The sequence below is a fragment of the Gossypium arboreum genome, chromosome 5 (genome assembly GCF_025698485.1).
Source record: "Gossypium arboreum isolate Shixiya-1 chromosome 5, ASM2569848v2, whole genome shotgun sequence".
NCBI lineage: Eukaryota > Viridiplantae > Streptophyta > Magnoliopsida > Malvales > Malvaceae > Gossypium > Gossypium arboreum.
This window is the reverse complement of record NC_069074.1, coordinates 28,616,315-28,631,985: the sequence shown is the minus strand read 5'-3', so window position 1 is coordinate 28,631,985 and position 15,671 is coordinate 28,616,315. Positions and strand designations below refer to the sequence as shown.

Below are 15,671 nucleotides of genomic sequence, written 5' to 3'. Positions count from 1 at the left end.
CAGTCTTGTGGTATTACAACTGCAAATTTTATGTTTTAACCTCAGCGAACGAGTATGGAATATGCAATGAATGAATGAATGTATGAATGACAAATGACAAACTAGTGGGAAGTGCTACGAAGGATTTTACGGATATTGTAATATCCGGTGAGCTCATAAAGAATGCCATCAGGAACGGTAGAATGGAAGGTTCAGAAGGTTCAAAAATTACAGTGCCCATGAAGAAAAAAGAACCAGAAGCCCACATGGTGGGAATGGGAAGCCGTTATGCCCCTAATCTATATCCAAATCAACCTCGACCTCGAAATTATCTACCTCCAAATTTCTATTATCCCTCTCAAACCCCTTACTACCAAGCACCACCTCCTTCCTACCCCGTATACACCACGAACAACCAAAAACCCATCACCACATTCCCACAAAACACGGTACCTGCTCAAAGCCAGCCCAGAAACGAACCAAGACCAGCAAGGCCTAATCCCGAAAGACCGCAATTTACTCCCATCCCTGTGTTGTATGGGGAATTATACCCAAAACTTTTAGAGAAACAACTAATTTCTCCCCATTACATGGCACCCCTTAAACCTCCATACCCAAAGTGGTACGATCCAAACGCTAGTTGTGCATACCATGCGGGGAACCAGGGCATTCCATGGAGAATTGCCTAGCCTTTAAGAGGAGAGTTTAAGGACTCATTGACGCGGGTATCCTACGATTCGATAGTGCCAGTAACGCAACTGGGAACCCGTTCCCTAACCATACCAAAGGAAATGTGAGCACAGTGAGGAAAGAGGACGAATGGCAAGTCAGAAGATGTGTTTCAGAGATAAAAACGCCTCTGCAAAAAATCTGGGAGGTACTAGTTAAGAAATGATTGCTTTGTCACCCCGATAGAATTCTCGGGGAAGAAGGTCAAAGTTTTTCCAATTTCTATGGAATTGTAGGACACGACATTCAGTCGTGTGAGGAATTTAAAAGGTTGCTTCAGGATCGAATGGATAATAAGGAGATTAAGGTCCTTAACAAGAGAGAAGAGACCAACGAAAGAGAAGTATGCGCCTCTGACAACCAGTCATCAGGTCTCTCTTATAGCGTGGATCGACCGTTAATAATTTATTACGACGCAACGAAGGAGCTGGTGAAACCAAAAATGATAATCGAAGTACCGTCTCCTTTCCCGTACAAGAACGACAAAGCCGTCTGCGGAAATACGACGCCAATATCGTCACACCTGAAGATGAAAAGCTCAAAACCATAACTGAAGATGTTGGAGAGGTAGGTCATTTTACCCGAAGTAGAAGATGTTATTCGAAAGAGGTCGAACCAATGAAGAAGAACAGTGACTGAAAGCAAAAAGGGAAAGCAGTGATGCATGAGGCCGAAATCGAGCAAGAAATTCTACCCGTGCAAGAAACTAAAAAACCTGTGGATGAAGAGGAAGCACAAGAGTTCTTGAAATTTATCAAGCACAGTGAATACAATGTGGTGGAACAATTGAATAAGCAGCTAGCACAAATCTCTGTTTTATCTCTGCTGTTAAATTCGGAGCCACATCGGAACGCTTTGCTGAAAGTGTTGAATCAAGCTTACGTGGCAAACAATATATCCGTTGAGAAGCTTAACAGATGGGTGAACAACTTGAATGCGAATAATTTCATTTCTTTTAGTGATGACGAAATACGCCAATGGTAGAGGCTCCGTGAAAGCACTGGATGTTACGACTCGTTGCAAGGGCTACATAATACCGAATGTACTTATCGATAATGGCTCGGCACTCAATGTCATGCCTTTGGCCACGCTTTCCAGAATTCTGATGGATTTGTCCTATTTAAGGCCCTGTCATTCCACGGTAATGGCATTCGATGGAAAAGGCATGAAGTCATGGGAAAGATTGATATCCCTCTAGAAGTGGGCCCTTATATTTACAATGTCGAGTTCCAAGTCATGGACATCACACCCTCGTATAACTGCCTTCTGGGAAGGCCTTGGATCTATTCTGCTGGAGCAGTTCCATCCTCTCTCCATCAAAAAGTAAAGTTCATCATGGATGGTTGTTTGGTCACTGTCGAGGGAGAATAAGACATTATCGCATCTATCTCTGCTAATGCGCCATATCTTGAAGTAAGCAGAGACGCAGTGGAATGTTCCTTTCGATCCATTGAATTTGTCAATGCCACTTTTGTCGTTGAGGGAAATAAAATTTCGATGCCAAAACTGTCGAGAAATACCAGAATAGGTGTCAAGTTGACTGTAGTAAGGGGAGCTCGAGCCAGTGCACCACAAGGCCCGATACGATTTAGGGTTCTAGCCGGACATGCGTCAAAGAAGAAAGCAGTGGAAGAAAGATCAGGAAAGAAGGATCGTGAGAATATTAGGCCGAAAACCAGAATGGGAGCCCATGGAATTCCCTCCTTTGTCAAGAACATTTACGTCTGCGGGAATGATATACCCAGGGCAGTATAGTGCACAAAACACAATGTTAATGATCGAAGAGGGTTTTCAGAATATTAGTATAAATGTCATTGACAAAGGAGCTGACGCGAGTAAAGACGTCTCAAAGATACGCCCTTGTCCTCCGGGTTTCATGTTAAACAATTTGCCTGTCGAAGATCTTCTTATAGTTTATAAGTTTTCAGAGTAATGCTTAAACGTTAACATTCTGTTATGAATTCTTTTGTAAGAGCTTGCATTCACTCTTTATCATTTAAATGAATATCAATGAAGATGCATTTTGTCACAATTTTTCGCATTATCACAAATTCCATAATCATTTCATAGCCTATCTTTACAATTGCCTCATGCCATACCATAACATTCAGTTTGTTGGTTTCAATACTTAGATGCCCCTCTATAGTTTCTTTTTCTATTCAACTTTTAGGTGCTCAGATATCAATTGCATGAACAAACCCGTTACGAGTTCTGAAATCAATTTTAAGAAGGCTGTTTGTTTAGGAGAATTCGAAGCCGAAGAAAATGCTGAAGACTATGTTTCGTCTCCTGACTTGCTAAGAATGGTGGAACAAGAGGATAAATAGATTTTGCCTCATCAATAATCTATTGAAACAATAAACTTGGGAACTGAAGAAAGGAAGCAAGAAGTGAAGATTGGGACCTCTATGTCAGGGGGCACCAGGCATAATTTGATTACTTTGCTCCGTGAGTACAAAGATGTATTCGCATGGTCATATCAGGACATGCCAGAGCTGGATGAAGATTTAGTGGTCCATAAACTCCCATTAAGGCCAGAATGCAAACCCATTCAGCAAAAGCTGAGACGGATGAGACCTGAGATGCTATTGAAGATAAAAGAAGATGTCAAAAAGCAATTCGATGCGGGTTTCTTACAAGCTTCCAAATAACCAGAATGGGTGGCTAACATAGTCCTGGTACCAAAGAAAGACGGAAAAGTATGAATGTGCGTGGATTATCGTGACCTGATTTGAGCAAGTCCTAAAGATAATTTTCCCTTACCACACATTGATACGTTGGTGAAACACAGCAAAACATTCATTGTTTTCTTTCATGGATGGATTCTCGGGGTATAATCAAATTAAGATGGCCCCTGAGGATATGGAGAAAACTACCTTCGTAACAATGTGGGGACCATTTTGCTACAAGGTAATGCCGTTTGGATTAAAGAATGCTGGGGCAACATATCAGAGGGCTATGGTGACGTTATTCCGTGATATGATGCATAAAGAAATAGAGGTCTACGTCGACGATATGATTGCTAAATCTCGAGGGGAAGAAGAGCATGTAGTGAACCTGAAGAAGTTGTTCGACAGAATGAGAAAGTTCCAGCTAAAGCTCAATCTGGCCAAATGTACGTTTGGGGCTACCTCAGAAAAATTGCTAGGCTTCATTATCAGTGAAAGAGGTATCGAGGTTGATCCAGATAAAATAAAAGCCATTCAAGAGTTACCACCTCCGCGCACACAAAAGGAAGTCAGAGGATTTTTAGGGAGGCTAAACTACATCGCCCGATTCATCGCTCAACTTACCAACCAATGCGACCCAATCTTTCAGCTTCTTCGAAAACATAACCCGAGAGAATGGAATGAGGAATGCCATGTGGCCTTTGATAAGATAAAACAATATTTGTCTAGTCCTCCAGTGCTAGTACCGCCAACTCCAAGAAGACCATTGATATTGTATTTTACTGTGTTTGAAAATTCAATGGGTTGCGTACTGGGGCAACACGACGAGTCAGGAAAGAAAGAAAATGCGTTATACTACCTCAGTAAAAAGTTCACTGAATATGAGGCAAAGTATTCATCCATTGAAAAATACTGTTGCGCTCTGGTTTGGGTAGCTCGGAGACTCAGGCAATACATGTTGTATCATACGACATGGTTAATTTCAAAGCTGGATCCAATAAAGTACATGATGGAATCACCTGTACTCTCAGGAAGAATGGCACGGTGGCAGATCTTACGATCGGAATATGACATTGTCTATGTGAGTCAAAAGTCAATAAAAGGAAGCGCAATAGCTGATTTTTTGGCAACCCGAACAATGAATGAATATGAGCCATTGAGATTTGATTTTCCGGATGAAGACTTGATGTGCATTACAGAAAAAGAATGCAAGTCACCAAAAGAGAAGTCATGGAAGATGAGCTTTGATGGTGCATCGAATGCATTAGGGCATGGGGTTGGAGCAGTCTTAGTATCGCCAGAAGGGAACCATTACCAACTCACTGCCAGGCTGAATTTCTTCTGTACTAATAGCATAGCGGAATATGAGGCATGTATCATGGGACTTCGTGCAGCTATTGAACAAAATGTCAAAACTTTAGAGGTATACGGAGACTCAGCCTTAGTGATTTACCAAATTCGTGGAGATTGGGAAGTGATAGACTCGAAACTGGTTAAATACAGTGATCTAGTGGTAGAATTGATTAAAGAATTCGAAGAAATAACTTTTAATTACCTCCCACGAGAAGAAAACCAATTGGCTGATGCCCTGGCTACTTTGGCTTCAATGTTCAAAGCAAACAGAGAAACAAAAATAATGCCTCTTCAAATGAGCATATATGAAGTTCTTGCACATTGTTTCAGCATTGAAAAAGAGCCAGATGGATGGCCATGGTTCCATGATGTCTTAGAATATATCAAGAATCAAAAGTATCCCGCATAAGCAAACGAGAACGACAAAAGAACAATCAAGAATGGCAATGGATTCGTTCTTGATGGGGACATCCTGCATAAAAGAGGAAAAGATCAGTGCTCTTGAGATGCGAGATCCGTTAATGCCAGAAAAATATTTAAAGATGTCCATGAGGGAATTTGCGGGACACATGCCAATGGTTTCACTATGGCCAGGAAAATTATGAGACTCGGATATTACTGGCTGAGGATGGAAAGCGACTGTATTAATTTCGCACGAAAATGCCACAAATGTCAAATTTATGGTGATAAAATTCATATAGCCCCTTTGCCCCTTCACGTCATGACTTCTCCGTGGCCTTTTTCTATGTGGGGCATAGATGTTATAGGGCCAATTTCCCTAAAAGCTTCTAATGGACATCAATTCATTTTTGTGGTTATTGATTACTTCACAAAATGGATAAAAGCCGCATCGTTTGCCAATGTGACGAAGACTGCGGTTTGCAGGTTTTTGAAAAAGGAAATCATTTGTCGATATGGTTTGCCTGAAAGGATCATTTTAGATAACGCCTTGAATTTGAACAACAAGATGATGAAAGAAGTGTGTGAGCAATTCCAAATAAAGCATCATAACTCCTCACCCTATCGCCCAAAGATGAACGGAGCTGTTGAAGCAGCTAACAAGAATATTAAGAAGATTATTGGGAAAATGACCGAGACATATAAAGACTGGTACAAGAAGCTACCATTTGCTTTGTATGCATATCGCACATCTGTACGGACATCTACAGGGGCAGCTTCTTTCTCTCTGGTCTATGGAATGGAAGCTGTGTTACCCATCGAAGTTGAGATCCCTTCTCTACGAGTCTTAATGGAGTCGAAATTAGAGGAAGTAGAATGGGTTCGAGCTCGATATGACCAATTAAACCTCATCGAAGAAAAACGTCTAAAGGCAATCTGCCATGGACAGATGTACCAGAAGAGAATGATCGCAGCCCATGATAAGAAAGTACGGCCAAGAAAATTCCACGAAGGAGAGCTCGTACTGAGAAAGATTCTCCCAATACAAAAAGACTTCCGAGGAAAATGGGCGCCAAATTGGGAAGGTTCATACGTCGTAAAGAAGGCATTCTCGGGCGAAGCTTTGATTCTCACTGAGATGGATGGGAAAGAGTTACCGAATCCAGTGAACTTAGATGCTGTGAAGAAATATTATGCCTAAAAAAAAGGTGATCAAGGTGAAAACTCGAAAAGGGCGTCTTTATTAACAAAAAAGATTAGGATGAAACCCGAAAGGGCGTTCTAATGAAGCAAGTACTAGTTTAAAAAGCAAGGCATTTTAAACGGTAGGTCAAATAGTGAGACTACCGTATTTGAAGCATTTCTGAAAGCTCGAAATTTTTTACGCAAGAAGCCATGCTCGAAAAGATTCTTGATTGAAGAACGTGGAAGAGTTCATGCATTGAATATCTACAGCATTTGTATTCGTTGAATACAATCCCTTTTCTCTTTATGACACTCTTTTACTATCATTGGTTAACTTTCTTTGTTTGCTACATTTGAAATGAATAAATGTGAGGTATCCTTTTGTCCCTACCTGACCATTTTCATGCATCTCATTATGTGGTTCATTTACATGATAAATAGTGAAATGACATACTCTAAACAAAAAAAATGTTAAGCATTACCCGGGTAAGAATTTGATAAGTACAAGAGCCTCAACGCAAGGACAAAGCTCAACCAGGGGCAAAAGAGTGATATCTGAGAAACACAGATTATTCGTGAACCTTGAGGACCGGTACGGGTATTGAAGAGAAAGTCAAGAGTCGAAGCAATGAACGCGGATCATCAAAAATCGTGACGAAAAAGGGATATATGACAAACATGCCTAAAGCTCATAGCATAATCATATAGGCATAAAGGCATTTAAGACAAACATGTGCATATCATGATAACATCATGAATGACATATACAGGTATTCCAGCGGAGCAAGAGGATGCAATGTTAGTTATACTGAATCAAGGAAAAGACACCTGAGCTCCACCAGATGACATCTTTTGGTATGTGGATGTTTCATTTCTGTTTTCAAAAAAATCAACTCATATTACGAGAGGTGAGTTGAGCCTTGGCTCACGTGTTGAGTCACTTTCAATTTCTGTTTTTATGTCTGTTTTTAAATCAACTCATATTGCGGGAGGTGAGTTAAGCCTCGGGGCACGCTGAGGTATTTTCAATTGCTGTTTGTCAAAAATCAACTCATGTTGCGGGAGGTGAGTTGAGCCGGGGCACGCCGAGGTATTTTCAAATTCTACTTTCAAAAAAATTAACGCATATTGCGAGAGGTGAGTTGAGCATTGGCTCACGTGTTGAGTCACTTTCAATTTCTGTTTTTATGTCTGTTTTTTAAATCAACTCATATTGCGGGAGGTGAGTTGAGCCTCGGGGCACGCTGAGGTATTTTCAATTGCTGTTTGTCAAAAATCAACTCATGTTGCGATAAGTGAGTTGAGCCTCAGGACACGCTGAGATATTTTCAAATTCTATTTTTATCAAAAAAAAAAAAACTCATATTGCAAGATGTGAGTTGAGCCTCGAGACATGCTGAGGTAATTGCAATTTCTATTGTCAAAAAAATAAACTCATATTGCAAGAGGTGAGTTAAGCCTCGGCTCACGTGCTGAGGTATTTTCAATTTCTGTCTTTGTTTGTCAAAATCAACTCATATTGCGAGAGGTGAGTTGAGCCTCAGGGCACACTGAGGTATTTTCAATTTCTGTTTGTCAAAAAAACCAACTCATATTGTGAGAGGTGAGTTGAGCATCAAGGCACACTGAGGTATTTTCAATTTCTGTTTGTTTTTAAAAAAACAAACTCATATTGTAAGAGGTGAGTTGAGCCTCGGGTCATACGCTGAGGTATTTTCCATTTCTGTTCTTTTATTTCTACGGTTCAAAAAAATCAGCTCATATTGCGAGAGGTGAGTTGAGCCTTGACTGACACGTTGAGGTATTTTCAATTTTTACCTTTCAAAAAATCAACTCATATTGCGAGAGGTGAGTTGAGCCTCGTGACACGCCGAGGTAATTTCAATTCTGTCTTTCAAAAAAATCAACTCATATTATGAGAGGTGAGTTGAGCCTTGGGACACGCTGAGATAATTTTTATTTCTGTTTCAAAATTCAACTCATACTACAAGAAGTGAGTTGAGCCTCAAGACACGTTGAGGTATTTTCAATTTCTGTCTTTCAAAAAATTCAACTCATACTGCAAGAAGTGAGTTGAGCCTCAAGACAAGTTAAGGTATTTTCAATTTCTGTCTTTCAAAAAAATCAGCTCATATTGCGAGAGGTGAGTTGAACCTCAAGACGCTGAGGTGTTTTCCATTTTTGTTCTTCAATTTCTGTGTTTCAAAAAAATCAACTCATATTGCAAGTGGTGAGTTGAGCCTTGGCTCACGTGCTGAGCTATTTTCAATTTTTGTTTTTAATGTCTAGTTTTAAAGAGTCAATTCATATTGCGAGAAATGAGTTGAGCTCAGGATCACATGCCGAGTAAAGAATCAATATTAGAGCTGATTGAAGACACCAGATTTTGTCTCCCTGAAGTTGCAGTAGAGCTAATCGAGGATATCAGATCTTGCCTTTCTAAAGTTGCAAAAGAGAAGACTACAAACATTATCTCACTGAAGCAATAGAAGAACAGATTGAAGTTGTAGATCTTATCTTTTTTAAGTTACAGTGAAGCGGATCGAAGCCACAAATCTCATACCCTTGAAGTTACATTGGAGTAGATTGAAGCTACAAGGCATATCTCCGAATTTGCAGTGGATTGAACCAAAGCTACAAGATGCGGTGGACTGGAAAGAGACTACCTGGATGAGAAGAGCACCAAAGAAGTCCATACTTAGCAAGACCAGGAAAAATTGACCTTTTTTTGTGTCTTTGCTTTATTCCCGTTACACGATAATAAGCAAAGAGGGACAGCTGTTGTAGGCCAATTTTAACCCATTTACATCAAAACCCAATTTAGCTTTACCTAACCCACCAAAATTAAACCCAAAACCCAAAATCTTAACTACCCAAAGCCCAATTTACATCAAAACCCCAATGGCCCAAACCCTAAGCCCAAATCAAAATAAAAAACCCTAGCTCACAACCTAAACTTTTCTCAACTAAATCCTAGCCTTTGCCACTACCAACTCCACTAGCCACACTTGCTCCACCACCAACTCCACTAGCCACACTTGCTCTACTACCTACTCCACTAGCCACACTTGCTCCACCACCACTTGTACCTACAAATGAAGACATAAACAATAAAAAATATTTTGTAAATAGCTATATAAGCCTTCTCATATTTTGTATTTAGGAGAGGAAGAAGTTTTGGGGGAGAAAGTTATTGTAAAGGATTTTTGAGAGGTTTTTTTAGAGTAATCAAGGAGAAGAGTTATTGTAAAGGCTAGTTTTGGAGAGGCTAGTTTTTTTTGGAGATTAATCAAATATCAAAGCAAAAGAGGTTTCTTGGTCTATTCTCGTTTTAAGTTCTTTGTTTGCTTATTGTTTTCCTTTTAGTTTTATTTTGTTTATTTTATACAAAAGTAAAAATAAAAGGAGGAAGCTTTCCCATTTTTACCGAAAAAGTTTTTTTGAGGTCCAATTTGCCGTGTAATGGTGGCGCCAACAATGGCCAAGCAATCCGTGATCGGACGATGACCGCCTTGTGGCCGGAAATCACCCACCCTCTCCCTCTCTCTTTTTTTTTTCTTTCCTTTCAAGTGCAAAAATGATTTTTTTTGAAGAAAATGGGCCTTTTATAGCCCTCCAAAACGACGTCATCTTGGGGTTGGCCATTAAACCCCAAAACAACGTCGTTTTGACTTGGACTGGATCGACCCGACCTGACCCTCCTAGGATCCGCGTGTTTTTTAACGGAAGGGCTAATTGCGCTTTTAGCCCTTCCGCTTTTTTATTTACTTTGCAATTAAGTCATTTTTTATTTTTAATTTGGTCCCGAAGTTTGTCGCAATTTTTAATTTAGTCCCCGCTGATGTACTACGTTTTGATGAGAATGAATAATTACTGTTTCGGTCCCCCTATCAGATCACATCTTATTTCAACATCGATATTAGTTTTTCTTTTTATTTTATTCATTTTTTATTTCAATAAATAAGGCAACGCTACCGATTTAACATTAAGTCGTAGATTTCATCGCTATGTTGGGTGAATATCAATCGGCTTGTGTTAAAAACGGAACGTCCTTTTCAAAAGAAATCGAAATTATAAAAATTCTCGTGTTTTGATCGGATCATGATTAAATGTCATATTGAACTCGCATTTTTGAAAATTAAGACAACACATGTTTAACGAGATACCAATTTTGGGCGTCGCGAGGGTACTAATACCTTCCTCGTGCATAACCGACTCCCGAACCCTATTTTTTTCTCTGGCTTTAAACGTAGACCTAAACTTGGCCTTCTTTTTGTTTAAAAAATAAATTTTCTTTTGAAAAAGAGGATTTATTAGGTGTCCAATCACACCTAGGAAAAAAGATCGGTGGCGACTCCCTTTTTTAATAAAATCGAAAGTCGGTTTTTAAATTTCCAATAAATCGCCTCAATTAGTGACCAAAAGAAGAAATTTTTACGTCACTACAATGTTATGTATAATTTTAAATTTTAAATTATCCAAGTCCAATAAAAATTCAAAAAGATATTTTGATCAGCCAATAAATATTTTAAATTTATGTTGTTTAAATAGGATCAAATTTTCCGGTTGAATTAATTAGATTAAGAATCGATTCAGGTTCTGATCCAATTAGAGGGGTTAGATTAATTGGTTCACGAACTAATACAGACTGATTGAATTGGGTTAAAAAATCGGTTGACTTGATGATTGAATCGATTGAACTAGTTTTCTCTATTTTCTTAAATATTTTATTTATAAATTTTTAAAAATTTATTTAATCAAATTAGATAAATTGATTAAAACAATTAAATCGAAAAATGATAATCTAATTGATTCAATTACTTAACCAATTCAGTAAATATTGCTTGAAAATCCAAGCAAACTAACTATATTATAATATAGCCGCAGTCAAAGATGTATTGCCTTCCATCTAAGCTGTGTGAGGGAAAAGAGAACTAAGCGTACCAAGTATTGGAATAGGATGCACTATACATCATATATATGCAATGTACTGAGTCAACTATTATAAACGTACCAATACCACATTCAATTTCCCTATACTTCATTCAGCATCAATAACTTTTCATTTTATTGTTTCTTTAGTATTACTAATTTTTTAAACCTACATTTTTGTGAAGCAAGCAAAAGATAAATTGAATGCTAGGTCAATTGAATTATATCAATAAAGAAGGGATTAGGACAATCCAAATCACCTTATTTTGTGTAATCTGATCACGACTTGTATTTATTTCAAAAAAGAAAAAAAAAAAACCTAAACACACAAACAAGCATTCAAGCTTAAAATATACATCTGGTCCAATAGCTTCCGGAGAGTATTAGCGCCGAGTCTACTTGCTAAAGAGCAAGATTTGGATTAATAGAGCCAAGCAAAGCTTGTGTACAACCTTGGGTACATGGTTTCTATCATATTTTCAACTAGTGATAGAGCGTAGTTGAGATTTTGGGGTCATATCTCCTTTAAAATAGTAAAATTTTAATTTAAACTCTTTATAATTTATAAAAATTTAAATTAATAACAGTAAAATAACACTTTTAACCCTCAAAATAATAAAAATTTGATTTAACTTTTTAAAATGATAAAGATATAAATTATTCAAATGATAACATTATATTTTTACTATAGTAAAAAAATATAATTTAATTCTGACCCCTAAAAAAGTTTTAAGTTCCGCCTTTACTTTAAAGGCTATATTACAAGTGGGTCACTTATATTTATAGAAGAGTAAACCCTAATATATGTTAAAAAAACCAGTAATGAATGATTATCCATTCTTAGTCTATGTTTATTTAAAATTAAAGGAAATATGAAAATTAAATAATTAAAGGAGAAGATTGGTCGTAAAGCATGGTGGAAAAAGAGAATAAAGGAATCAAAAGCATGGAAATAAATCAAAGTGCAAAAAGCAGCATAATAGTAAGTAATGTATATCCATTTTCATTTTATTTATGGTTTGTGAGTTTGGCGCGCCGAATTCTTTGCGCGATCCATGGCTGAGAGTCTCCCAAAAAATGCGCCATTTCATCCCTCACGAGTCACGCCTCCCTTTTTCATCGCCAAAACATGAATCCCAGTTTCCGCCAATTAGCACCCCCACAAAATCATCATTCTCTCTTTCCCATTGACCGAGGAGGTTTTTGTATGAAAGAATTAAGGCACAACTTTTCTAATCCATTAATTTGCGCATTGGTCCTACTATTTTCCAATCTTGTCTTAATGTTTCATGCTTCACTGATTTGGAATCTGTTTTTATTACTAAACTTTCATTTTCTCTTCTCGAGGAAAATAATAACAATCACCTTTTGGCTTCACAACAATCTATGTTATCAGTGTCTTATTAATTGGAAATATCAAGTAATTTAGCTCTACCTTGTCAAAATAGATAAATGTCCACAAATTTGTTAATGTAATGATTAAGTTACAAATTAAGAATATGGTTATGAATCGTTATTTTTTAATCAAACGATAAGATTGAAAATATTTACGTATAATGGTGTTACTTTATATAATAATTGAATTAATATAATTGAAATTTATCCGAATTATGGATAATAATAGAAATTGCATAAAAAAATAATTGGATTGATATCTCAATAGGAGTTTCTACTTCTAGTGTGGTTAGGTGTAGACTTCTGAGAATTAGTAAGAAACACCCCCAAAAAAAAAAAAAACAAAAAACAAATGAAGCTGAAAGAAAATAGGGATTGGAGGAGTAGGGTAAAAGCAAGTAATAATATGGAAAAATAATGTGAAGAAAGGGTATGAACGGAAATGACTCCAAGTCGTCAACTCAATTCAATTGATGTTAAAGCAAAGCAACTAATCAGCAGCCATTATATCCTCAAGATCAAGGTGTTGACATGTACTATAACAGGATGTCTGAACTTCCTTATTTTTCTATTTCTTTAATCCTTGAAAAGGAAGATTTTAAACAACAATAAAGAATAGTGATTCTCGGCTTAAAAAGCCTGATTTTGCGCTATTGAGATTTGGGCACCTATATTGTATAAGCATTCGCTCCTATAAATGGCCATGCAATTGTTGAATTATACCTAAATAAAAAAAAGCAATCAAGTAAGCAAGTTTCAATGGCAAAGGCAAACATTCTCTTGGTTTTCTTGTGTTCACTGGGATTGCTACTGCTTGGGGGTGTTGGAGTGGAAGGAAATCCGAATTACAGAGATGCACTACAAAAATCCTTTCTCTTCTTCCAAGGCCAGAGATCAGGCAAGCTGCCTGCCAATCAGAAAGTTTCATGGAGGTCCAACTCTGGTCTTTCTGATGGCTCCCTTGACCATGTGCGTATTCTCACTTTCATTTTTGTCATCCGTATATAGTCTACAATGAAAATAACAAGTTGCATTTTGTGTCGAATTCAGGTAGATTTGACTGGTGGCTACTACGATGCTGGAGACAATGTGAAATTTAACTTCCCAATGGCATTCACCACCACAATGCTTTCATGGGGTACACTTGAATATGGAAAGAGAATGGGTCCCCAGTTACAAGAGGCAAGGGCAGCTATCCGTTGGGCGACTGACTATCTCCTAAAATGTGCCAATTCCAAACCCGGAAAGCTCTATGTAGGGGTGGGTGACCCCAATGTAGATCACAAGTGCTGGGAGCGGCCTGAGGACATGGACACTGTTCGAACTGTGTACTCTGTCTCATCAAGCAACCCTGGCTCTGATGTTGCTGGTGAAACGGCTGCGGCATTGGCAGCTGCCTCCTTAGTTTTCCGAAGGGTGGATCCAAAATACTCGAGGTTGTTGCTGCAAACAGCAAGAAAAGTTATGGCGTTTGCCATCCAATATCGTGGTGCTTACAGTGACTCACTTGGATCAGCGGTCTGCCCGTTTTACTGCTCATATTCTGGATATAAGGTAAGATGCGCTTTCTTTTGGCTGTGAACTGTTAGAACTGGATGGCATCCCAGTCCAACAATATACTTAAAATTTTCTACTAATGGTTGCAGGATGAGTTACTATGGGGTGCAGCATGGTTGTTTAGAGCAACAAATGATGCTTATTACTATAATTTCTTGAAAACATTGGGAGCTGATGATCAACCTGACATCTTCAGCTGGGATAACAAATATGCTGGTGCTCATGTTCTTCTATCCAGGGTATTTAACATTATATTTTTCAATCCAATTTCTCTACATTGTAGTGAAAAATTTTGTACTCCACAAATAGTGTTTAAAGTGTGACAGCATATCAAATGTCTTATTTAAGTAATTTTTTTCTTTGCTTTAATTTTTTACAGATGGCATTGTTGGGCAAAGATAAAAATTTCGAGCAATTCAAACAAGAAGCTGAAAGCTTTATGTGTAGGATCTTGCCCAATTCTCCTTATTCAACTACCCAATACACACAAGGTGATTTGAACAATTTTATGTATTACTCCTATATATAATTAAGAAATGCTTGCTGTGTGTTAGTTTTTGAATTGATTATAATTTTGAAAAACAGGTGGCCTTATGTACAAGTTACCTGAAAGCAACCTTCAATATGTTACATCCATAACATTTCTACTTACCACATATGGCAAGTACATGAAAGCTAAAAAGCAGACATTTAACTGTGGCAGCCTCTTCGTCACTCCAAAGTCACTAATCGGACTTGCAAAAAGACAGGCAAGAGATGCATTCAATTCTATCTTATTTCCAAGAACAATGATTTAATCAATTTTATGAGATTCTAAAGCTGAATACCGTGGGAATTGCAGGTGGATTACATACTAGGGGAGAATCCAATAAAAATGTCGTACATGGTTGGTTTTGGTCGGAATTTTCCCAAGAGAATTCACCATAGGGGTTCTTCATTGCCGTCGTTGGCAAAACACCCTCAAAGCATCGGATGCGACGGTGGTTTCCAGCCATACTTCTACTCATCGAACCCCAATCCCAACATTTTGGTTGGAGCTATTGTTGGAGGTCCAAATCAGAACGATGGATTCCCAGATGATCGATCTGATTATTCACATTCCGAGCCTTCTACTTACATCACTGCTGCCTTGGTTGGACCATTAGCATATTTTTCTCATTAAGATGTAAATTGTTTGTGGAATCAAACTAAATCTCTCAAATGATTGATTATAGTTGGGACAAATGTTTAAAGTTGTTTGTTTTCATTTTAGATTCAGAATACTACCAAAAACAAATTAATTAAGATATATAACGCTCTGTTTATACTCATTACTGCTCTTTTTGTTTCTTTTTATAATGTTTAATTAAATGAAATTAATTTTATAAAATTGAAGCTTGAACCCAAACTTGTACCCTTGAATGCCAAATTCAAAGACTAAATTTTAAATCCTAAACTATGAACTTTGGTGCTTGGAATTTAAAGATTAGGGTT

General features: G+C 37.8%; 1 protein-coding gene across 1 annotated transcript; it reads left to right on the top strand.

The window, feature by feature from the left end:
- Nucleotides 1-13,154: 13,154 nt before the first annotated feature.
- LOC108451971 (endoglucanase 9-like) lies at nucleotides 13,155-15,491 on the top strand. The gene is made up of 6 exons (XM_017749687.2): nucleotides 13,155-13,610; nucleotides 13,692-14,195; nucleotides 14,288-14,437; nucleotides 14,578-14,689; nucleotides 14,784-14,947; nucleotides 15,040-15,491. Exons 1-6 carry the CDS (start codon nucleotides 13,401-13,403, stop codon nucleotides 15,358-15,360), a joined length of 1,461 nt encoding a protein of 486 aa, XP_017605176.1. The 5' UTR covers nucleotides 13,155-13,400; the 3' UTR covers nucleotides 15,361-15,491.
- Nucleotides 15,492-15,671: the final 180 nt, after the last annotated feature.